Raw genomic sequence first — 25,277 nt, 5'->3', positions numbered from 1 at the left:
TGTGGGGAAAAAAAACGTTACCGACCACCCGACCCCATTCAAAACAAGGCATACATTAGTTTTTAAATGGATTATGCATCAAGTCAAATGGTGATTAACAGTGCTTCCTTTGCTGCGGGGAGATCATCTGACTAAAGGCCAAAAAGGTCAGGAATCACATGTTGGCCTCAGACAAAATGTAGCTGCCTTTTTGAAACAATTCATGATGATTTAAAGTGAAATGTTCAAACCTAATACATGGGGAAGTTTGGCATTTCTGCAGACTGGGTAAGACTAAATTTAAACATGGTGTGATGTTGAACCACACTTCCAGTAATAAATATTTCCTCCTGACACCCAGATCCAAATGAGACCTGTTTACCACAAAAAGAGGCCACCTGCTTTAAAAATGTCTTTATTCGATCCTCTGCATCAAAGACCATATTTTCAGACTTTACATTCAGACAACAGGGTGAGACCACATGCTGAGGACAGAGGAGGCAGGTTTGTGTGCATGGGTGCTCTCTCATACAATCTTTCTTATGCATGTGTGTATAACTCTTCATACAGTCCTCTCTGTATATGGGCATGAGTATGGGCACTCTCACAGATGTGTTTTCGCTCTCAGACAGTCTTTTGATCAGTTGGCTCAGGAGCTGTTGAGGCAGATGCTGAATCCTCCTGGGTCTTGTCTAATCCCTGGCTGCAGGCCTGCTCGCTTAACTGTGTTTCATCCTTCACTGTGATTGCAGCGTTGGAATTGGCCACATCTATACTCTCATATGGCTCTGATGTCCACTGAGGAAGAAAAGAAAAGAGGGGGCCAGTTGCAGGCACAGGAGAGCATTCACTGTTTATATAACACAAGTGGCATATTCTAACACAACAAGACTATCGGGCTGCAACACTGATCACACCGCTCAAAAGTGTCAAATGATGCATGATAGTCTAATTTGATTTTCATAGTTTTTTTTTTTAATTTAATGGACTACAGTAAATTTGTGTACAACGTTCACATTTTGGACTCAAGGAATACAAAAGCTAATGCAGCAACCAAAATGCAAAGAGTTCCCTCTCTATGGAGGGTGAAAGTCCTTAGAGTGCCTATAATGAAATTTGGAGATTTCTGTTTATTCACTTTCTTGCCAAGAGCAAGTTCAAGATCAAGAGAAGATCGATGCCACTCTCAGACCCAGTGGCTAATTATGAAACTACAGTCAGTAGAGGGCTTGTGTTGTTTCCTTAAAGTGGACCTATTGTGCTCATTACAAATTTCTGGACTCCACTAGATTGGCTTTGAATGAGTCACAGTTAAATAAACAAAAAAAAACCCCACATCCTTATTTATCGTTTTATGATGATCCCTAGGCACAAGGTGCCTTTGTTTTGGGGTTTTGTGCTGTACTTTGTTTTGCGGGAACTAACTGGAGAGTAACTGGCTGCGCTGAGCTACACCTGAGTCCAATGAGCTGCAGTTATGGGCTGTGTGTCTCTGTCCTGGCTCTCACACCAGCCCTCAGATGTTGGCTAGATTAGCTACTTTATGATTTCTTAGGTTTCCTTTGTTTTCAATCCACTCTGCCACTCATCCAGGCATGCCTTATACTACTTACCTGCTGACAAATATGTTCTCTTATGTTATTTTCTAGGCTACCATCTTGTTTGGTCTCCCTCTTTTGTCAGAGTCTATGACCTGTTATACGTTATACTGAGCCTTGATATAGCTCCCAGTTCTTCCAGTCTCTGATATGTATCTCCTCTCCCTTTAAGGCTAACCTTTTCAGCTCGTTTCAAACCTTCAAACAGCAGGGATGTGGCATTTCTATGGTAACTTGTTTCCTCTACTGCCATCCATAGTTCAAAATTTCTGGTTATTATCTCAACATTTTTGAAATTATTTTCCCAATTTCAAGTTATTTTCTCAGAATTTTGAGTTAGTAAGTAAATATTTTTGATATGATAACCTAAAATTTTAACTTATGGATGGCAAAAAAATTTTTTTTTTTTTCCAGGGGTGGAAACAAGCTTCCATAGACTGCTATATTCCCAACCAGAGCTGTGAGATTATGTTAAGAAAGGCCCCTCTCTTTAACATCATACAGATCCAAGAGTAGGAAAAAAACTGTCTGAAACTGATGGTTTAGAGAAGCTTGTAGCCAGACCCTTTGGCTCAGAGATTATTTGCACATGCACTGACATCATTATTTGAAACTTTAGTTATGTTTAATATGAGCATCCACCACTGTAACAGCATATATATGGCAGAAAATAAGGATGTGCACTTGTTTTTATGTATATGTATATCTAACTACTGACCTGAGTGTAAGCTGTGTTGTAAAGACCGTCTGTTTGAAGTTCCCTACCCACCTGTGTGGCTCTGCTGCTGGACCTATGTGAGGGCCCGATGGCGATGTTGACACTGGATGAGGACTGTGTATCTGTGGTGTTGCCCCCTTCTGCAGCAGACAGCCCAGAGATAACCAGGCCACTGGAGAAACTTCGCTTCCCAAACAGCAAGCTGAGTGTGGATGAAGATGAGGAGACCTGGCACCACAAGGAAAGGAAACATTGCAGTTCTTTTATAGTGGGGTATAGTAAACACTAAGGTGATCTATAGGAACATCAGAAATCTCAGTTTTTAGATTTTCCATCTGTCAGCCATGTGTTTAGGCATGCTGGCCTGCAGAAAGAGTGCACAGAGTTTCTACCTGACTGGAGCGCTGCTGATGCTGCGCTGCCTGGAGCTGTGAGCTTATGCCACCTGCTCCTGAGAGACGAGGGACCTGAAGACAGAGAAAGATCCCCTTTAGACTCTTAGAAAGGAAGCACTAAAGCATCTGCGGCTGTGAAACGTAGGCTTTTTAACAATATGTGTGTATACCTGGGAGAATATAGAAGCTATGGAGGTGTTAAAGGACAGCTGACTATTGGACAGACGCTGAACAAGGCCGTTGGTGGAGCCTGAGTCCAGGATAGGGCCAGACTGGCTGGTGACAGGGGGACGTTGACTCTGAGGCTGCACTGACCGACTGCGGTACTCTCTCCTGGCTGAAGAAGCAAAAATATGAACACTCACAAAATTAAATACAAGCTTTAACGCCGTAATGTACAAATTAAACCCATGTGACGTTTGATTTTAGGTTTTTAGTTAGTCCCATTATTTATAGATTTTATCTGTGTTTAGACTGGTTAAGCCTTGCATTAGTCACACAATGCCAGGAAAGGAAAGGGTTGAATGTGCATCCCAAGCAGGACGAGGATAACACTGATTTTTACTAAGTCAGTAAGCAGACAAACCTACTTATTATCTACAGTCATGAGAAAAACTAAGTACATCCAATGATTCAATAGCTTGTAGAACTACCTTTATCAGCAATAACTTAAAGTGATCATTTTCTGTATGATTTCAGTCATATCAGTCTCTGACGTTATTGAGAAGGAATTTTGACCCACTCATCCAAAATTCACTCACAGAGTCCTGTAAAAATTTTCTTTTTCACATGACAGTAAATACAAGCAGGTATTTTAAAACCGTAGACTTTAAAAGATGAACATAGTTTCCAGGTCTCTGAAACTCCTCTGGTTGAACAAATAAGTCTGATTGTATAGAGCGTTAGTAAAAACTTTTCTGATGAGTTTATGTTCTCAGTTGCTTGTTTCAAGTCTAATTTAATACATCATGATATTCATTTTATAAATGATGGTCATGATTACAGTCAAGAAGACAATATAACAGGGCATAATTAACAGTTGACAAGTCTCACTGTTGTTATATCCATCACTCACATGCAGTTTATTTTTTAAATGCAAAGTGATCTGGCCTTTGCAACAGTGGATGGAGGCCAGTGACAGTCTAATGACATGTTAACATAAGCTAATGGTCGTATCAGACCAAGTAAAGCTGTAACATCAAAAACCCTACAGAACTCATAACTGCTGTTAACTGCTATTGAACTCAGTTTTTAATTTGTAAGAGCTTTAAATTGTTTTAGGTTTCAAAAGTTGCATACCTTAACTTTTGCTCATGTGATCAAAACAAACAACAAACTGCTGTTAACTGTAATTTCCCCATTGTGGGATCAATAAAGTATCATCATCATCAAACAAACAAACAAAAAAAACCCACTGGATTAGGTTTGGGTCAAGGTTATAGTAGGAGACAGTACAGTATAGTACAGAATGTGTACCGGCATTGTGGTGTCTGTGGCTGTGTGTCGTCCTGGCTCTGTGCTGGCTCAGGCTGTTGGATGTGACAGAGGATGGGCGGTTGTGGCTCAGCGAGGACGACCCACCAGCACCACAGTCCACATCCTCCACGTTCATGCCACTGTTACAGCTGGTCAGGTTGTCCTTACGTACCCTGCAGAACACAAACACACAGCTCTGATTTATTTATTCATGTCTACATCACTGCAAGGGACACACACAGGCAAGGGGGCGTTCAAAAATTTAGCGAGGCTTAACTATTGGCGCTCCTAAAACCACACACACACACACTCTTCCACTCAGAGGGAAAGAGATGTTACATAACTGTGTTAGCATATGTGGTGGTGGTGGTGGTGGTGCTCCTCTTAAATTAGTTAAATGGGTTCTGGCTGAGGAGGCACGATCCATCTCCTTAGCTCCTTTTCTACTTAGTCAAATTAAGACAACACCTTTCAGTCAAAGGCGGATGAAACAGGATTAGCAATCTAATCTAATCTCAAAGGAAAACTCTGCCCCAAGAAGCTTAAGGGAGAGCTGCACAGTTGCAAAGACACACCATTAGCTGACCCACAGAGGTTAATGCACCGCCTGTACGATAAGCTCTACTGAAGGTAATCTGTGAAGGATTGAGGGAGAAACAAAAGCTGAGGCTGAAGGAAGAGAGAGCCAAGGAAGGAGGTTTCTGCAGTAGCAAAGAGTCAAAGCTTTTTGGCTGCCCTCCCACTCTGTAATCCAGCTGTCTATTTCTCTCGAATGTGCACTCCCACTGTCCCTGTACATGTATTTAAAATCACATCAAGTTGGCAGAGAAGCCTCTCCACAGCACAGATTTCCACCAAGTCAATATCTGTAAATCCACAGAGAAGCTCTCACTCAGCACGCAGCCAGAGCATTACACTGCAGTTTGCATCTTATCCAGAGTGATTTATGCTAAATGCAACCAGCTGAATAAGAGCATTAGGAAGTTGGTATAAACTGCTTTATCCCAAATTTTTGCCTTTTGTCCTGGAGAAATTAGGCCTTCTGTAACAGCTCAGTAACATATTTATCAGATTTAGTCTTTGTGACTTACAAAATGATATTAAGTAGATAATGCATTTTAGAAATGGCTTGGAGAAAACCACAGATATACTCATTTGGTGTAATAACAATACTTTGTTATATGTGCAGGCAGATTTTGTGGCAAACAGAAGCGTTATCAAGACAAACAACAATCACATTTTTGAAAACAGCGTAGGGAGACAACCGAAAACAATGAGGAAGTAAATACTATCAATGAAACGATGGTCAAACTAAAGCAAAAGACAAATTTTTGTATAAAGAGGTTCTGACACTTAGAGGCATTTGCCAGTGAATTTCAGTCCATAATATATATCAAGAGGAACATTCTCAAAAATCATAACGTACATGACACACGTGAAGAGACCGCACCATCACAAACTGAAACTGTCCACCGGGGACACGATGAGCACATTGAACATTACACTGTGTGCTACTAAAATTTACTTTTTGCTGTCTTTGCAGCAGATAATTAGCTATTCCAGGAATTAAAATCTTCTCTCCTGAAATTATTTTGTCCAAGTTTCAGACCTGAAATCAACTATGGTCTCTGAATCTAGAAGATTAGAGAAAATCTGAAAGTTTTTACTGTATGCGTGCCCTCTAAATATCCCAAATAAAGACTGTATTATTCAAGACTCCTCAGAGGCTCATGGCGCAACCAGACTGAACCCATGAGTTTTCTGTTTATCTTTAGTATGTGAAAAAAGCTAATTTTGAAGCACAGGAAGAGATTTGGAAAAGGCTGAGCCTGGAAGGCAAAGATGAAAAAAGAATAACAGACTGCACTCGACTTAAGTGGGACAAAATGTACTGACCGCAGCCATTTAGAGCAGAGCCAGGAACGAATGGCATCCAGGCTTAAAGCCCCTCCTCCGATGCTGCGCAGCGTACGGTGCGTTCCCGCGTATGATGTTGTCAGAGGTGACACATACCTAAATAAACAGGGAAGTATTGTGAGTAAGCTAAATGTTTTCACTGAAACAGATTTAGATTTTTCTGCATAATAATTTGGCACGCACATGGGGTACCCCAGCGGCTGGTCACAAGAAGAGTTGACCATGTTCCTCAGTGCTTGCTTTGAGTTCTGGATGCTGCCACGCTCCGGGTTTCGATTCCTTAGAAATATCAACTCCTGCTGTTGTCCTGCCCAGAGACCTCGCACACACTCCTTATTGATCTGGACAGCATGAAAACAATTTTTTTTTAAATGATACAGAAGTCTGAAGTCCAAACACAAGGAAGGAAAGAAGATCCAAAGCACATTTATGAACATGTTTCATCTTGTTTGTTTTGTACAAAAAAACTAAGCTTGGTGCTTGTGCAAGGATTTTGTAACATTTGGACAGCCTTAGCCTAGGCTTTCGTGAGGGTCACAGGAATGATAGTGAGTGTTCCCAAAATGTACTGTTCCTTTGTAATAATCATCATTTAATTTTAAAATGGAAACTTTAAAATGGACCTATTATACTAATTTAGTACACACACTACTTAGCTGATTAAACAAAACTTAAGAGCGTTTGTCACCATCTCAAATTATTAAGTCACTTTCTGTACCTAACCTATTCTAACCGTATGCTATAGCTGCAGCTGGAAAATTAAACTTCAGTATTCAATCTTTCACCTTGATGACTTTGAAGCTGAGGTGGCGTTTGTACAGCATGATGATCTTATACTCGTCTGTGCCGTCATCGATCATGTGTCTCAGAGTGAGCAGTGTGTCTCGGCTTGACAGCACAGCCTTACGCCAAGCGGGGTCGCTCTCGTGGCAGATTACGAGGTTGCTGCGGTAGTTTGTGATGGCTTCATACAAGATAGATGCTTCCTCGGTCTCTTCCAGACAAGTGAAGTGATCCTAAAAGAGGAGGAAAGTCATCATGAAGTCCTGAAGGAATACTTTAGGAAAATGTCTTTTCTATAATCAGAAATTTTAAATGATGCACAATTGTGTGTTTTCAGTACAGTCTGAGACAATAGGACGAAAAGCTAAATGCTCCTGCTTTACCTGATGTAATTTGAGGCTCATTCTGACAGCAGGAGCCACCACCTTCTGGAGGAGATCCAGATCAGCGAAAACCCATTCGTCCTTACTGGCTATGCGAAAGTCGCCTTTAAACAGGGTGTTGAAACCGTACAGAAATGATTCAAGGCTTTGAAGAGGAAGGCAGGGGTTTGTTGGGGGGGGTACAAACAGAGATAGAGAAAGAGGAGCTGGATTGTAATAACACATTTTAGAATATAAGCCATAATAATACTGCAGAGTCAGAGGTATGTTTGAATGATGTAGATGTTCAAAGTTTTATCCACTGGCTCCCTCTTCTGGTGTTTCTGTTTAGCACCAGGTAATATGTACTTCGTGAGACAGAAATCCAAACAATTTGTGCATGAAAGCTCAAATGCAGCAGAAACATTTTTACTGTGATATGATGACGCACGGTATGTATAATGATGCACACCTGTTTAGTCCCAGTCCCTTGACTTATCTTTACGTTGTGCATGAGGAAATGCTTTTACTTTCACTATTAACTTTCACTATTAACTAACTTTAAAGATGATAGATCATCACTATACTCCCAGGTTTTAATAATGTGTTGGACAGTTCTGAACCCAGTTTTAGTCTCCTTGATGCAGGCCAATAAGTTGATCCTTCTGAAATGGTGTAACAGCTTTTCCACAACAATGGGACATGTCTGGAAGAAGCTACTCACTGCATCAGTTAGGGTTAAATAACCTGTTGCCAGCTGAAACATATTATTATCCAGTGGAAGACTCTTGGCTATTTGCTTAGTTAAATTCGGGTGGGTTTTTTCAGGCCAAGCTGTGTGTGTGTGTGTGTGTGTGTGTGTGTGTGTGTGTGTGTGTGTGTGTGTGTGTGTGTGTGTGTGTGTTCTTTGAGTCAGACAAGTTTACCTGTTGGACATGTTGTGTGAAGCAGTGCCGAGGGATCTCCTCCCCAGGACGGAGAGAGCATAAGACAGAGTGACCAGAGGAGAGTCTTCATCACTCTCCACAGGCTGGATATAAATACAAACACAAAGATTAAGCAGCATTCAGGCCAAAGATAAAAGCAAGTACAGATTCTGTATTAGCCCACAATGCATTATGAGTGTTATATGACAATCTGTTACAGGAAATTGGAGTTTAATTGTCACCGTAGTGCACCATTTGCTTTTTCTTTACTCATGTCAGATTTGAAAACAAGTAAAATAAAGAATGATAATCAAAGAAATTCGTTAAAGCAAAGGCAAAAACATTACTGTTTCCAGTTCCTCAAATCTAAAATGTTTGCTGTTTTTTCTCTGTCTCTTCTCTTTGTATTTTACGGTTTTGTCTTGGTGTCTCATGACTATAACTGCATTAAGTTGCAGCACAGAGTAAAGTGACACTCACAAGCTGGAGTTTAATAGAACAGTCTTAAAGGGATGTACCGTCTCCATTTTTCCAGCACAGTACTGGATCCACTCCAGGTAGACGTTGCAGAAGCTGGCACGTGTCACTCCCTGCAGGCAATGCACGTAGTCTTCATCGATCTTCACACTAAAGACCTGAGGGTCGCGCTCAATGTGGTGCCACTTGGTGTAGGACTGCAGCGCCTCCTGAATGGTGACATCCTTGAGCCAGGTAGACAGTTTGGGAGAGTGGACCAAGTAGTAGATAATACTCTGAAAAGGAAACAGGGAGGAGATTAACTTAACACTCACAGAAAAAGCAAAAACAGAAGACAAGCGCCGGTGTGCACGTGCACTGCTGTCCACATCTGAAGTCACTTATTGGCATGCTGCTATTTGTAATGGTTATTAATGCATTAGATGCTGGTTTATCAGACATTTAAACAGCCCAACCTTTGTGCAGGCAACTCTTTAAGAGCCTTTTGAGATGAGTGGAATATTTAGTTTGCAGTCTGCCTCTGAACTGAGGCTGACTGAGTGCATCAGGAGTGGATGCATTATTAAAACTGTGTTGGGTTCCCTTTAATAGCAATGACTCATTTGAATTCATTTTGACATGACAAAATCTGACCTTAAGCGGTCAGAACAGTGACTGCAGGTTTCTCTGGACTCAGTCATCACTTTCTGTTGTCATAACAGAAAATATATATTTATACCAGATTAAGCTGGTTGTGTACCAGCATGCTAACTCTCGCCTGCAAAGAGGGAGAAGTAAGACATTCTTCCAAACTGAGTACATGCATCATAATGCATTTACACACCAGAGCATTAATATAGTGAAAAGATCCAGATGTAAGTAAGTAAACTTTATTTCTATATTCTAGCACTTTTAACAGATAAAATCACAAAATGCTTTACAATGTGCAAGTAAAATAGAGTCAAGTATAAGCAAGAAGTTGCAGAATGAGCAACCTTCAGCTTCTGGTTTAAACTGACTCGACTCTCGTGTGGAGGATTTTTGCTGGCAACGAGAGCTGCCTCATCAGCTACAATCTAACAGTTGTTAGTTGAAAAGCCCACAGCCTTCATTATCAGGAGTAAGACCAAGTGCCCGCTCATTGTTTTGTTTTTTGTTTTTTCCCACATTTACACTGGTTGTGGACCATGCATTTGTCCCCCAGGGTGAGACTGCCAATGCAGGATTCTGCTGTAACATCTCGAGGTGTCTAAGCAGAACACTCAGCAGAAAATGTGAGTTTTTTACCCACGGTAACTCAATCTTCACACAAAGCCTGTCTGACTTGTGTCATTTTCCTGTCTGCAAATCTGCCCATACTCAAATGAGAGCTGAAGGACCACAGTTTTAACATACTGGAGGTGATCCAGTGCACACTGTAGAGGCGAAAAATCCAAATCCAAAGACATGCAAGTAAAGATGATCTTAAAGCCAAAACTTTCACATTTAAATCAGTTACACATGTCAAACATTTTGATGCCTTGTATACACACATAGACTCTGCTCCTGGAAGTTTCAGATTGGAGTGTAAATGTACCTTCAGGTAGTAGGTGACGAGCAGCTTTCGAAGATCGTACACTTGCAGCATGGTGGCAGCATTGTTTTCACTGATGCTGTAACCCTCCAGCAGGTACTTGGTGGCCATCACTTCCCAAGCCAGCCAGCGCAGGTTAAAAGCAGCGTTGCATGACAGCATGTGAGGCAAGTGGCCCGGCTCGCAGCAGCAGCATGCATCATCTTCCTCCACGCCCTCTGTGATGGCCTCCACCTCTCTCTGCTGACAGTATGTACCTTGGAGAGACATGGAGTCATCAGTAAGACAACAAGATACTGTTGTCAGCAATGTGATGGATAGCTCTACTTTACCTCTGAACTCCAAACCCCTCAGCTGGAAGGTGACCAAACCATTGCCAATCTCTATGAGGTGGACCAGAGCATTGAGGTAGTCAGAAGCCAGAATAAAACAGTCCCCGGCACTGTAGTTGCCCCATCGGCCCAGCATGAGGTCACCACAAAGTGAATGCTGTAGTGAGCGAGTCAGGTACTCGTAAAAGATGGAGTTTAGGTTGTTGTCGTCGCAACCTGTGAAGGAAGAAGAACCAGAAAAGCAGATAAAATGTGCCTGCTGCCTTCTCTGATGCTAAAATACAAGATGCTCATTGTTTTTGGGTGAAATTAAACAAATTAAGTAATTGCAGTTAGACAGAACTCACCCGTTTCCTTGTCCACCTGGGACACCAGCCTGCTGTTGGAGTTATCGATACGCTTTGTGCTGCAAGGAACACAAAAAAAAAATTGTCAAATGGCACCACCTGTTTACAAATGATGTACTTCTATATGCTTCCACATCAGCTTGAAAATGGCTGATATAATATATCATGATATCCCATGTGGGCTGTATTACTATAAAGCTGCATATGTATTTTTTTTTACACAGTCCCCTGACACATATGGCACGAAAAACACAGTAATGCAACATCTCATGTTTGTCCTTTAGCTAAATTCAAAGTAATGTGCATATCTGCAGCCCTCAAGCTTTGTAGAGCAGTCTGCTGCTTTTTTTCTGTCTCCCACAGTGGTCAGGCAATTGTTGCACAAGCTTTCATGAAAAAATATTTTAGTTTTCTTTTATTCACTCATAATGGACACGATGGAAGGTGAACATAATTTTTCATTAACTGTAATGTGATCATTGATTTTTATGAACAGTAAAATCTTACATTACTGATTTACAGCCAAATGCAATGAGACAACATAGGTTGCTGAGATAGAACCGTCCTGATCAAATTATTACTATATCCACACTTCAGCTAACACAACGAACAGCAATGGCCTCATATATTGATATTGATCTAGCCAGAAATTATCACTAGAGGTGCACTAGAGAGGCAACAATGAGACAATCCCCATGCTGGGAATGTTTTACAGGTGGAAGCCACTGACATTTTTTTTTTTTCCACTGGTTTTGGTGAGGGTCAGTGTCACTACTGGTAGCACGAGCCAATACCAGGACCCTACAGAGAGTGCACAGGTTGTCCAACTCCTTCAGTACTCTAGGAGAGCTGAACAGGACCGTAGAAGGTCCTTAACCCATTTGAAGGAACATTATCTGCTCTTCTGTACAGGGAGGAACAGGATGAGCACTGCCAGAGCCCTAGAAAATCCAGCAGGCCACTGGTGTGAATGTCTCTGAACAATCAGAAACAGACATCATGCGTGGCCTGAGAGCCTGTGTCCTCTAGTGGGCCCTGTGCTCACTGCCCAGCATCATGGCACCTGATTGGCATTTGCCATAAAATATCAGAATTGGCAGGTCCACCACTGGCACCCTGTGCTTTTTACAGATAAGAGCAAGTCACCCTGAGCACATGTGACAGATACAAAAGGGTCTAGAGAAGCCATGGAGAACATTATGCTGCCTGTTACATCATTCCATCTGACACCACCAGGTTGCCCCTGTTCGGGAACTCAGTGATGCCCTGAGCATTATATTTCAGAACCAAACTGCTCTGCTGTACCTTTAGGTGTCATGTTGTATTGGTGTTTGGCTGAGCTTCACAGGGACAACTTGAGCAAATACTTCCTAAAATTTCAACTGACTCCAGCTGAGATGATGCTGTGAGTGATTTCAGCATTTCAGGTCTAACACTGACAGCGTCATCTAAATATAGTCACGGGTTGGGTTTGCACATCAAAGCTGTGGGAGTATTTCTGGAGTGCTTTCAGTGAGCTGAATATACACACTCTCTCACATCAATAAGTAAGAGGGAACAAAAGCACTTCATTGTGTAAGTAGCTGTGAGTGAGACACAAGGCGGGCTCAGTTCAAAAGGCTAAGATTGATTGCTCCTTCGGTAAATAAAAAACGTAGAAAATAAAACTGGACAAGGAATTCACGACACAATATTTTCTGACTAGTGAGACAACCATGTTTTACAAATGAGCTGTGGCTAGAAATCCTATATGCACTGTATTGGGTCAGAGTTTGTTACAAAATAAATTTAAAAAAAAAAAAAGAAAAATATTTTACAATAAGAGACAAATGCTTCCGTTTAAAAAAGCTATAGTTATGTGAAAAAAGACTTCCCAGAATTCTTTGTAGTCCTGTGAAAAACTAAATATATCTTTACTGCTTCCATAGTAATTAAGACTGTGAGTAGCAGCCAGGTGCTGATAATCAAACACTTGATTAATTGATCATCAGCAAATGTGAGCACCTCTATAAAAGCAGAGGTTTGCTGGTCTGGAGAGTTCAGGTGCTACAATCTTCCCAGGAGTGGAAGTCCCAGCAAATTCACCCAAAGGTCAGGGCGCACAATGCTCAGAGAAACTGCAAAAAAGTTTAGGAGTTTGAGAGACTGACTGCACATTCACTCAATTTTCTTCATCAGGGCCTTACTTGTAGTTCCGCTCCCAGAATTTAATGGGCCGTGGATAAGAGGAAATGAAGATGGCACTGCCCAGGAAGGGGGCCAGCGGGGTGTAGAAAACTGTGGTGAGCAGAGTCTGGAGCAGCAGCATGGCTGAGTCTGGACACACGCGCGCACACACCGGTCAAGGAAAGGAAAAAAACACGTGCTGATGCACTTTCACACGTACACACATGCAGGTCTTAGAGAAAGGATACGAGGCACAGCAAATGGCTGAGCAAAGGCATGAAAGGCGCTGCCCCAGGCGATCTGCCAGGGAGCGACGTAAACCAGGATGAAATGGAGTTTCAGCAACAGCTCGCGCATCTGGACAGAAAGAGAAGCACACAGTCAGTCCTCTGAGAGCCAAACAGCAGTGACTGTATTAAACGGATGCTAAATCATTATTTAACGCACCAACTGCATATGCAGTCTAATTATTCTGCACGGCTCATGAGACGCACATATTAACAAAAACACAAAAGGTAAGTCTGTTAATGGTGTCATATTTCAGCAACACTTTATTTGGTTTCTGTCAGCAGTAGCTTAAAAAAGACAAAATATACATGTGTAAAATGAAAATATGTTTTTGTTGCTCTCAATCAGTTTAAAGTTACCATTTTTATTAAGGATCCCTTTTAAAAGGGTTGCCAACAATTTTAAGCCTACGGCCAAGACATTCAGTCTTTTAATCATTATATTTTCTCAGACCAAGCACCCTCTGTGATGACCAACTAAGCTGTGGCATAAACTTAGTGAGTAAATTACCAGGTAGGATTTGAGTCCTAACTATTATGTACAACACCAGAAAATTAACATCAGCTAGGATGCCCCCCCTCCCTTCTCTGTGACTTTGCTTCTGCTCTCATGAGTATCTGCTTATTTCTATACCCACAAACTATTATATGTTGGAGATAACTGTATTTCAGCCTGCTGCATTCTCTCATGTTGTCCAGAGTTAAAGCACCAGGAAGAATTTTTTTTTTAGTTTCTATCAAATCAAATCCTCTATTCAGACCAAAACTAAAATTAAATCATGCAGTATAGAGCTTCCCCTAGTAAAGTCAGACCTGATTAGTATCACCCCACACACACACACACACACACACACACACACACACACACACACACACACACACACACACACACACACACACACACACAGTCTCCGGGAATCATCATTCTTTTACCTTGTGGAATACAATAGACATGATGAAGAAGTCCAGCAGGAAGCTCTCAGAGGCACGCGGACAGTCAAAGTGGAAGAAAATGAGTGTAAAGAGCAGAGTGAGGAACTGGAAGCTGGGGTCGCAGAAGGATGAACGCAGGAGCTTCAGTCCGGCAACTGTCGTCAGGAGAACATCACAGCTGGAGGAGGCACAAACAACAGATTAAAACCCACTTCCTTCTTTGAGCCCCCCATGGTGGGCCTTATACTACAAATCAAGTTCAATATACCCAGGATATCTTTTTATCTGGATAAACTAATCCTCACTTCGGCAAGCAGGATAAGCAGGTTATCTACTCGCCAAGTTTACTAAATATTTCCTCTGATTGTTCACGTGAAAGAAGTGACGCGGGCAGCATCTCACTAATCACAAATATGGTTAAGTGCACAGGCAACAGAGCAACTGATTTTACAAAAGAAAATAAAAGTATACTATTGGAAGAATATGAAAAGTTTGAGCACATAATACAGACTGCTGCAGACAGAGCAGTATATGAGTGTGTGTGAGAGGGACATCACTGTACAGTAGTTTAGCACTAAAACCACTGCATTAATGTGTATGTACTGGAAAAGATCTATTATATTAATAAAGTTTAGCCTATTTGAAACCAGGAAGGAAAGCCAGGAAAAACGCAGTGTTTAAGTAAACAGACCTGTCAATATCGCCACTCTATCATCAAGACACAGGAGAATTTGATGGACTATAATCAAGCATTTCATTAAATGAAAAAAAGACCGCTTTCATTATTTTAAGCTGCAGCCTCAGCAGTGTTTAATGGTCAGCGAGCAAATAAAGAATAAATATAAAACAGAATTCAAATGTAGGCTTAATCTAAGTGCAAATGTGATATAAAGTCATCAAGTACAAATAGGTGCTCTGTTTTAGGGTTGTATATTAAAGTCTGTTGTAAAACTCAAAGAATAAATTTGCATCTAAGAATCTATATTTATTACTGCTGCTCATCAGGGACCCTCCCACCATCTATACACAGAGGCATCTTCCAGGAATGGTGACACTATTTTCCAGAGAAGTGTTTGGTCAGTAGGCGGCAGTTTCATAACTGCTGATCTCTAATCTCTAACAGAACCTGCTCCAGAGCAGGCTATGTTTGCAGCATAAGTTATGATGGTGATATACCCCGGTAAAAAGCCAATCACCTTCATAGTACAGAAAAATCAGGGTTATCCCTGAAGTTACCTGGATAATACAAAATCCTGCTTCATAGTACAGTTATATTTGTTATTTTAAAAAAAAAAACACATTTTGGCACACCTACTACTACAAAGAGTAACATCAAGTTTGGTAGTCACAGTTGAGAGTTATTAGAAAAGCTTCAATACCACTACCATCAGTGATTCATTGTTCTATGGCTGCTATTTATTCTCTTATCTGTAGTTTTGATGAGGCAGAATTGTCAAACAAATTGCCAGTATCTGTTGCTGTTTTTCAAATTACACTCTGGACTGATAATAAGCAAAAAGAGGCTTATTATTATATTTATTGCATTTGAGAAGCCACACTCTGCCACGTTTTGCAAAGCCACGTTCTGAACAGTCACACATCACGTGCATTCAGCGAGTGTCTCCTTAAAGCTGTGCTCTTTTCTCAACAGCAACTTAGTGACTGCCTGCGTGAGACCTTTGTAAACTGCAGCTACAAAAACACAGGTTACACTAGAAAATAATGATAATTAAAATCCTGAATCTTGAACCTTAAATGCGATGCTGTGTGTTTTTTGTGGTCCACTTACTGGATTCCCAGCTTCTTGCGGTGACTGAGGGCAAAGCCGTCATTAGTGAGTGCGCTCAGCACGATGGCGGGGTACACCACGTATTTCTCAAAGCACAGCAGCCCCACGTACAAACGCTCAAACCACATAAGCACTGCGTCTTCTGTAACACAAGAAAGATGAAAAACCATGAACAGATCAGAAGCATGAGTTTCTAGAACACAGAGGGAGCTCGTGCAGGGTTTCTACAAGCATATTTTTCAAGTTGTTACTCAGCACAGGAAGCCATATTGATATGTCAAAATATTGATGAAAAGAAAATGCTAAATCTTAACCTGGAAATAATATAAGTTTATACAAATTGCACCAATTTATTTAGCAGGGAGGAAATATTTTACTGGAAAAAAGTCAGAGTCTCAGAGTCTGACCTGCTGGTGGAGCTACAGGAAAATCCATCCACACCAACTCATTTCCCAAAAACATAAGGGCAAAGCAATCCAGCAGTTGTGTAGATATTTCAGAATGGACTGACCAACAGAAACAGCAAACCTTTAAATTTCACTCCAAAAATGTCTGAATATTAAAAAATAAATAAATAAAATCAGCATGATGGTCTATCACAGGTCGATTGTAGCACCTTAATGACTAAAACCTTTTTGGATGCTTCTGTGACTTTCTAGTCTTACCCAAGCCTATCACTAATTCTTCTTCTTTTCCTAATATAATAATAATAATAATAATAATAACTAGTAATGTTGCTAAAATGTGATCTATATAGTCATATAGATAACTGCTGAAACACGAATCCACTTTTTTTTTCTTCCAGACTTGATTACTGTAATGTCCTCTTATATTCTAGTTTAATTACACAAAATGTTGGATACTATAGTAAGAGGTTAAAAAGGAGAGTTCATTTTATAGTTAAATAACACAAAAAAGCTTCTTTCAGCTGCTCCTGTGCCCTGGAAATGTTTAATTTGTTTATTTATCACATGAAAACAGAAAGCCCAGTTTGCAGAACGATATTCTAAATGTTGGAGGTAATGTGGGTTGGCATATATTCTGGGAATGCCCAATGATGAGGCCTATTTAGGCAGAAATTCATAACGCGTTAAAAAGCATCCTTAATACTGATCTACCTCTGCAGTTTCTTCAAACTCCCTCTGATAAACTCCTCATTAATTTGTGTGCGCACTTTATCTCTCCGAAAATATACAAAGTTCCCATATTCTGTAAAAACCCACGGACAGGGGCGCCAGGGTGGCTCAGGGGGTGAGCAGGCAACTGTGTATGCCGCATGGCAGTGCGGTCGGCTCAGGTTCGAGCCTCGGCCTGTCGCTCTTTACCACATGTCTTCCTTGTTTCTCCTCCCACATTCCTGTCTCTCTCCACTGTGAAAAACTGTCAATAAAGCTGTGAAAAGGCCAAATAAAAATATTTTTTTAAAAAAACCCCATGGACGAATGAGGGCAGGACATTATGCAGGTTCCGTTATTTGCTTTGTAAACATAAACTGCTGTCTGAAAATAAAGAGTTTAAAAAAAAAAAAAAGCATAAAACAATACCTTCAGCTGCTCCCTTATTCACCAGAGGTCGCCACAGTAAGGAGCTCCACATTGGATTTGGCAGGTTTTTCGTGCCAGATGATCCTTGCTGATGCAACTCCAGAGTGACTTATGTCTCAAAATGTGTTTGGGTAATTTGCTTTTGCTTTTCAAAAGAATGGTTTGTAAAGCTGTTTTTTATTTATTTATTTTTTTTTATCTTTTTTACACTCTTACACTCACTGCCTGCTCAGGTTAACGCTGATTGGCAACTTATATTGCCATGCCTTGACTCAGCTAATTGTGTCATATAGACCAGCATGCCCATTTGCTCTCCTGATGCTGATATATTTCCCTAATGTAGTATTATCTCCAGAGTGGCCTCCCATTACATAATAAAGAAGCAAATTCCGACTTTAAAGAGACTGAAAACCTACCTTTATTTAATTCATTACGAGCCATTACTCATTCATTACTCTTGGGTCCACCAGGTTTCCACTTAGCTGATATTTTTTAATGTGGTTGTCATATTATTTCCTCTGTGCATGATTTATCCCATGTACTTGCTTTAATTATTACATAGTGGGACCATGCTGCATGCATGATGAGTCTGCAGTTTTATAACTGATTGACTGCAGTTACTCTAACTGTACAGCCTTGGTGTTTGAGTGCACATACTCAATTATTAACTGTATACAGTAGGCATGCTGACCTCTGGGTTCAAACTGGTAGTACTCCTTGGTCTTGAGGACTGGATGGGAGATCCACAACCAAGGGTGATGCTTCCTCAGCTGGGGGATCAGGTAGTGGGTTACAAACCCCACGGTGCCCGCCAGAGCATATAGCACTATGGTCACAAAGGGCTGCACACAGGTATATAAAAACAAAAAATAAAGTTCTAGAGGTAGTAGAAGAGATCAAAAGTAGAATGCAGTGTATAAAGGAGAAAACGAGTTGGGCCACCTTGAGAGACAGAAACACGGTACTTGCGGTGATGGCGAAGGTCAGGATGTAGGCAACAGAGCACACAATGACATCCGACAGCAGAATCTCTTTCTGCAGAGCACAAGAGGGACAGACAGCTGCAATCATTCATAATCCACATGAAAATGCATATCCGGCTCATTTAGGTATGTGATTATTTCTGACTATCTGCGCTGAGCCGTCAGTTTGTGGAGATCAAAGGCGCGGCAGCATGGGAAGAGTTAAGAGCTTTACAATCTCCATTAATACTGTAAAAGGCGATGCGAGGTTTGCGTTCTCTGATGCATAATTCTCTTTAATCACACACGGTGATCGGCACAAATGCTGATTCATTATTTTCACGTTCACACAGTATACACATAGTATAAATTCAGTTTAAATTCAGAGTTAATGAGTACTGACAATGCTGTGAGGTTGTGCTGTAATAACCTGAACCTCACCATCCTTCACTGATATGACGGTAAATATTGTTACCATGGAATTCTGCAGTTTCTCAGGCAGAGGATCTTTAATGTTCGTATCACCCTCCTCCTCTTCATCACTCTCCACAAGAGCAGGCATTATCTTTGACTTGATCAGAGATCTGTAAATAAGTATTTTACATGGGCAAAATGGGAGCTTAGTCATGACCGATAACAATAGGCAGATAATAACAGAATTTATTTATTTTTAACAGCTTGAAATAAAACTTCTGCAGAATCAAAGTAAAGGTTGAGTGATAGTTATTTTAGTATCAGCATTTTTTCATCTGAGTCTTCAACCATCTATATTATTTTTAAAGCACAAGAGGGGGTTTGCATGCAACTATTGCACATGCGTACACACACCCACACACACCGTGATACTTACACAAGTACAGAAGGGTCGCTGCTCTGTCGGCTGAGGTGATAGGAGAGCACCACTAAAAGGCCACAGAAACCAGAGAACAGGGCTGGTGTGTGCTGCTCATCCCATGGCTCCTGTAAGCAAAAGCAAAAACATACACAAACATGCACATAGAAACATGAATATGTGTGACATGCACTTCTTTTTTTTTTTTAAAGCTGTTACTTTAAAAAAAAAAAGAAAAGTTTCAAAAGTTTCTCCCCCCAGATACAGTCCTGTAGTTACTGTCAAGGATGACTAGCAGCACTTTTTGTATTTTACTGAAGCTCATTTTAGTTCCATCAGTAAAAATCCCTGTACCTGAACTACACGATTCCCCCTACTCCTTTAACCAAGGGGGTGACCATGAGCACAAAATGAGTTCAACAGTAAAGGAAAAAGGACCAAAGATGATAACAAAATTTACATCCTGTAAGTGCTCTTTCTGTTTTGTTTCCTACCTTGAGAGCGCCGAAACAAAAGCCATAAAGCAGAGACAGAGCAATCAGACTGCGCAAGATACTGTAGATCGCAGAAATAAGACTGGTAGCAGCTGAGAGACACAAATTAGAGAGTTTAAAAATACATGCAGCACTTCTAAACACCAGCAAACTAAACTCAGGAGATTCTGATTTACTCAAAGCCCCTTAAAACTGTTCTTTCAATTTCCTTCTTACTTTGTACGAGTGTTTTAATGCATAAAGACAGAATACTGAGTCAGGTTTCATGCATCAGTCAAGATTTAACAACACGATAATCTGATTATAACTGTCAATCAAATCTGATTAAATTATGGCTACACAATGAAGCACGGCAGATTTTTTTTAAGTGTTAAAACTCCTAATAAATACACATGTAGGCATCAAACCAGAGTAACAAATACACAGAAGCAGCCAAAAGTTACAGTTTATAGTATAAATATTTCTAGGATCTGGATTAACTGACACAAGCAATGCTGAAATCAAGAGGTTAGAAACCTGTTCCTCCAAAAAAGTGCATGTCGATTTGCTCCAGCAGGTAGATGGTGAAGGTGTTGATCTGAGGGAAAAGGCCCACAAGGAAGGTGACTGGGAAGCAGTAGGTAAAACCTGTTTAATGCATAAAACAAAAGACATTTCTGAGTATTTGTCAAGGAAAAAAAATATTTATATAAAATAAAAAGTATAAAGAATAAAAATATAAATGTGTGCTGCGTAAAAGCAACTGCAGGAAGGTCTGCATGTTTTCTCCTGTTATTTATCCCTACCCACTAGGAGGTCTCGTAAGAAGCGCAGTACATCATAACAGACGATGGTGACTCCATACAGGGTAGAGATGGGCAGGTCCTTCCTCCTCAGCAGCTGCTCCAGCAGCCAGATCAGAGCACAGAAAATGCAGAAGTAGGCTGCTCGGCTGTAGGCCACCAGTTGGTTGTGACCCTGGAGATGCAGAAGGATGCCACATGAAAAGATTCACCCTGATTTCCATCACAGCAAAATAAGACTTACACCTAAACAGTGCTAGCAGCAGTTGTGCTAGGCTGCATCCCTATATTTCTTAAACTTTCCTGTGTTTTCACAGTAACATAGCAACTATCACAGTGTCAAATAGGTCAGATCCTCTGTAGTCACACTCCAGGTTCATCAGTCAAAACACAGCAAAATTATTCATATGGAAAAAAGGAACTGTTTTGAAACTCATAATATGTCATATGTCAGACTGCGACAGTGAAGAGGAAGAGCAGTTACACGCACAGACAACATGGATGCAGTGTTTTCAAATTGTTGGTAATTATCATACAGCCTAATTTTTATTTTTTCCAGGACTTTTTCCACTAACAAAGAAATAAACTTACATGCGTTGGTGAAGCTGCATCTGGTTGAACACTCTGCAAAACAAGCCCATAAAAGGCAGTATATTAAAAACAGCAACGGTAATACCAACTTTAGTCAGATAACATCCATCCATTTTCTGTTGCTTATCTGGGTCTGGGTCATGGGGGTAGCAGTCTAAGCAGAGAGGCCCAGACCTCCCTCTCCCCAGCCACCTCATCTAGCTTTTCCAGGGGGACACCACCAGTCTGACCACCAGATGCTCACTGATGAGCTCCTCCACCGGGCCTGGCTTCAGGGTGAGGCCTCGGTATCCTCAATCCCAGCAAGGTAACACTGCCCACTGTTATTTTTTTTCCATTTGTTTGTATGTTTTAAACCTTGTTGATTCTTATGTACAGCACTTTGTGTCAGCTGTGGTTGTTTTAAAGTGCTTTTATAAATAAAGACGGTAGGGTGTGGCATCACCAGGACACACAAACCCTCCACCACAATAACAGGCAGAGAACCAGCTGGCAGAGGTGCAGACACATGGCAGTAACATGTCTAAAGGAAGAATGGCCAATTTGCAGCTTAAATGGATTCCCAAATTGGGATGGTGTGTTTGGTTTATGATGTGATACAGTAGTTGGTGTGTGTCTATAAAGCAGTTGACTGACTAAATTAGTGTGCACACTTTGCTCCATTTCAACAGAGAGGAAGTGAGTGGGCGCAAACAGGAACTGGCAGGACTGAAGTCAGTTTTACTTTTTGTCTATATTTGGTCCCCATGGCTCATATTTTGACCTCACACGTTATTCCTTAAATTCAGCACAAGCTGAACTTTTTAATGAGGTGACAACTTGGTGTTGGGTTTTCCCCTCACAGTTTGATTTAACTGCTAAATATTCAAGTATACAGTATGTTCATTCAGCCACTTGTGACTGAGTGAATAATAGCTCAAGACTACAATAAACCAACATGCAATTTACTACCTTAAAGACAGTTTGTAATTTGCTTTACCTTCAGTAATGAGTAGTGGCAGCTGGCGATGACCAGGCAGAACTGGAAGATCCAGAAGTCTTTGAAGCACCCATGGTTGAGAAGCACAAAACCCAGAAAGGAAACCAGGAAGGCCATGAAGACTGCAACTAGATTCTCCAGAACTTCCTGGTTTCTATTTAAAAAAAAAAAGAAAAAAAAAGCAGCACATGCAAACGTTAGAGACAGGTCACAACAGAGCTTCTAATACCTTATAAGGAAAAGCACCATGACATGACATGGTGTTTAATGCAAAGTAATGCAGCAGTTTTATTCAGTTTCACAGAAAATATCAAAGCCCATCTGTAAAATTTTGAACCTAAACCACATTTTATTTTCAAAGTGTAAACAGAAGAGTCAGGTTTTGTCTGTTACCTGTCCAAAAGGGCAAGCAGGGTGAGTCGGTCATATAAGATGTTGATCCACTTCCCAGGAAACAGTTTGAGTTTGTAGTAAATTTTCCTGCTTGGCTTCTCCTGAGTGGACGTCTCTGAAGAGTCATCCAAAGAGTCCTCTTCCTGGCACACACACACAGGCACACAGACATAAGCAACTTACACCTGCATCAATTCAACTGCAACCATGTAGAAAACAAAAACAGTCTGCTGTTAGAAACCTACATAATCCCCCATTATTCAAAATGCAGTCTTTGTAATGAAGCCGATCGCACATAAAGAGGTGCAGTCCTGATTCATTCATAATCATTTGATGTTTCAGTTTCAATCTAGGCATTAATCCACACTCGTCTGGATCCAGATGTGATTCACGACTGATCTTATGGCTACTACTACAGCCTGACAAAGAGAAAACATTAATTGGGGTTAGCAATTAGTTGATTAATCAGGAATTAACAAGCAGAAATGCCAACTGAAAAAAAGGTATTATTCTAATGTACAGTCTGGAAATAATTATTTGATCTCCTGCTAAAGTTGTAAGATTCCTTACTTCTAAAAAATGAACAGTCTCTAATTTTTATAGTAGTTTTATATTAATGGAGAATGAGAATATCAATGGATTTGCATTTCACTGAGTGAAATAAGTATTTGATCCCCAAGCAAAATATGACTTAGTACTGGGCAGTTTGGAAGACCCATCCATGACCATCCTCGGTGTTCTGGCTTTGTACAGCATTAAATTTGTCTTTTTGATTTTACGTTCTGTCTCCCGAGTCTCCCACACAGACATACCTTGACAATATCAAAACTGAGTTATTCAGAATTGGCTAAATTAGATGTTATTCTCATAAAATCACAAGGTCTTATAGGTGCATACAGTGCCAGTCAAAAGTTTGGACACACTCACCCATTCCTGTAAATGCTACAAATGGATCACTTTAGCCCGTTGGTAGGTGGGTGCTAGGCAGTGGTTTGTATTTAATCCTTTCATATCAGATATAGTAGCTCATAGATAATACTGGTTTGCAAAGTTTTAAAAAAAAATGTAAAAAGGAGATCGACACCTGGAAGATCTCAGGGTGCGTCCTTCGTGGCCGAAGCCTGTGTGCAGGGATGATGCGTCGCTGGAAAGGGCAGTCACTGTGACCGCCAACCAGGGCGTCCTGACACTCTGAGTTGGAGGAAGTTGACAGCAGGTCACTGAAGACACGTAAACAAACACAGTGGAGGCTGTGAGTATGTGGAATAAACCTGATTATACAGTCAGAGATTATAGTTTAGGAGAGGCCGGAAATAAGCACCGAGGTAAGATGATGTTAAGATAAGCTCTTGGAAGCAGTTCAAAACAATATGCAGGTAAAGAAAAATGGAGAAAAAAATTGTCACAAGAGATAATTTGTTGTAGGAATGATGAACGGATGATGAAGAGGGGCATGAGAGGAGCGTGAAATGAAGATATAACAGCAGTACCACATGTTGCCGGTAATGAGCTCTGCTCCGAGCGGCAGGTTGAGAGCTCTCTCTGCATACAGCTTACGAGGCCTGTCTCCTGGTGATACAAACAGACACAATGAACTAGTCAGACACGTTCTGTTTTGATAATATTAGCTGATGTGCGGGATTTGTTTAGCATTGCAGCCATCTGAGACTGAAGGGCTGAAAATCTTGAAGCCATTCCAGGAAAATGTCATATAATCTACAAAATGCTATCAGCTGCTGGAAATGCCTCCCACGCACACACAGTGTACTTGCATAGAAGATCATAATATTATTAGACCACCCCAGATACTGACTGAGCTTATTAACAGCACATGGTTTTTGATTGTGAGTACATGAAGCTTAGTTATCTCCTGCACAAAATACATTAAATTTCCAAGAACTAACAGAAAGATAAGGCACTCTAAACAAGGCTAGCTGCTTACGGTGAACAGTATGAAAGGTGTAGGCCTCTTCTTTGTTGGTAGCCTCTGGTCTGCAGATGACCTGCAGCATGGAGCTCTCAGATTGAGACGTTTGCGAGGGAAGGGAATCATAATCTGGATCCTTTTCTCTGTCTGTCTGTGGACTGCAGACAAGAACCAAAATTAGCTGGAGATCCTGTATGCTATTAGATTATATAAGTGCTATAAATATGTGCTTATGTGTGTGAAATCAGCTGAACATTTTTACAGAAACATGTGAATCTAAAGTCACGCTTACCTGTCAGGAGAGACTATTGGGATCTGTGTAGGCGGTATAGCCTGTAGTGTGTTGGTAGGCAGACTGGTGGGTGGTTTGGGTCTCTCTGGTTTGTTGTTGGTGTTGGTCTCTGATACTGTTTCATCTGGTCTGGAAAGTGCACTTTGATTCTCTGTACATGAAGAAAATGGAAACATTTTTAAATCAAATGAACATTTTCTACCTTTAAAATGAAACCCTAACTATCTAGCTATAGTCACCTTCCTCTGCAGTTTCTACTTCCTCTTTGCGCTCTGACTTCACCTCTTCCTGTGTACCGCCACCTCCCCCTCTGGTACTCAGGGATCCCAACAAGGAAACAAACTCCAAGAAGTTTGATTCGTTGGGAATCTGACCCTCCTTTGCCTCCAGGTCTGATTTGGAACTGGTCATGGTAGTCTGATAGGAAGTGAGAAATATTTGTGT

The 25,277-nt window shown here is 40.9% G+C and overlaps 1 protein-coding gene across 1 annotated transcript in view; it reads right to left on the bottom strand.

Moving 5' to 3' along the window:
- Positions 1-409: 409 nt before the first annotated feature.
- pcnx2 (pecanex 2) overlaps positions 410-25,277 on the bottom strand; it is a 34,359-nt gene continuing 9,491 nt past the window's right edge. Inside the window, exons 8-40 of the mRNA XM_030748687.1 lie at positions 25,073-25,250; positions 24,834-24,984; positions 24,557-24,699; positions 24,105-24,183; positions 23,699-23,834; positions 22,615-22,757; positions 22,222-22,375; positions 21,243-21,275; positions 20,655-20,826; positions 20,386-20,496; positions 19,870-19,961; positions 19,394-19,503; positions 19,019-19,127; positions 18,524-18,616; positions 18,273-18,423; positions 16,038-16,179; positions 14,249-14,426; positions 13,277-13,385; positions 13,049-13,178; positions 10,863-10,921; positions 10,516-10,731; positions 10,187-10,440; positions 8,673-8,906; positions 8,155-8,258; positions 7,250-7,394; positions 6,869-7,099; positions 6,267-6,424; positions 6,063-6,179; positions 4,167-4,339; positions 2,861-3,027; positions 2,688-2,762; positions 2,347-2,523; positions 410-777 (exon numbers count right to left, since the gene is read on the bottom strand). Coding sequence (XP_030604547.1) covers positions 604-777; positions 2,347-2,523; positions 2,688-2,762; positions 2,861-3,027; positions 4,167-4,339; positions 6,063-6,179; positions 6,267-6,424; positions 6,869-7,099; positions 7,250-7,394; positions 8,155-8,258; positions 8,673-8,906; positions 10,187-10,440; positions 10,516-10,731; positions 10,863-10,921; positions 13,049-13,178; positions 13,277-13,385; positions 14,249-14,426; positions 16,038-16,179; positions 18,273-18,423; positions 18,524-18,616; positions 19,019-19,127; positions 19,394-19,503; positions 19,870-19,961; positions 20,386-20,496; positions 20,655-20,826; positions 21,243-21,275; positions 22,222-22,375; positions 22,615-22,757; positions 23,699-23,834; positions 24,105-24,183; positions 24,557-24,699; positions 24,834-24,984; positions 25,073-25,250 — 4,698 coding nt within the window. The 3' untranslated portion in view covers positions 410-603. The remainder of the gene's footprint in view (positions 778-2,346; positions 2,524-2,687; positions 2,763-2,860; positions 3,028-4,166; positions 4,340-6,062; positions 6,180-6,266; positions 6,425-6,868; positions 7,100-7,249; positions 7,395-8,154; positions 8,259-8,672; positions 8,907-10,186; positions 10,441-10,515; positions 10,732-10,862; positions 10,922-13,048; positions 13,179-13,276; positions 13,386-14,248; positions 14,427-16,037; positions 16,180-18,272; positions 18,424-18,523; positions 18,617-19,018; positions 19,128-19,393; positions 19,504-19,869; positions 19,962-20,385; positions 20,497-20,654; positions 20,827-21,242; positions 21,276-22,221; positions 22,376-22,614; positions 22,758-23,698; positions 23,835-24,104; positions 24,184-24,556; positions 24,700-24,833; positions 24,985-25,072; positions 25,251-25,277) is intronic.

The sequence above is a fragment of the Archocentrus centrarchus genome, chromosome 15, assembly GCF_007364275.1.
Source record: "Archocentrus centrarchus isolate MPI-CPG fArcCen1 chromosome 15, fArcCen1, whole genome shotgun sequence".
NCBI lineage: Eukaryota > Metazoa > Chordata > Actinopteri > Cichliformes > Cichlidae > Archocentrus > Archocentrus centrarchus.
The sequence above is the reverse complement of the archived record's forward strand: the minus strand, read 5'-3'. Positions and strand labels throughout refer to the sequence as shown.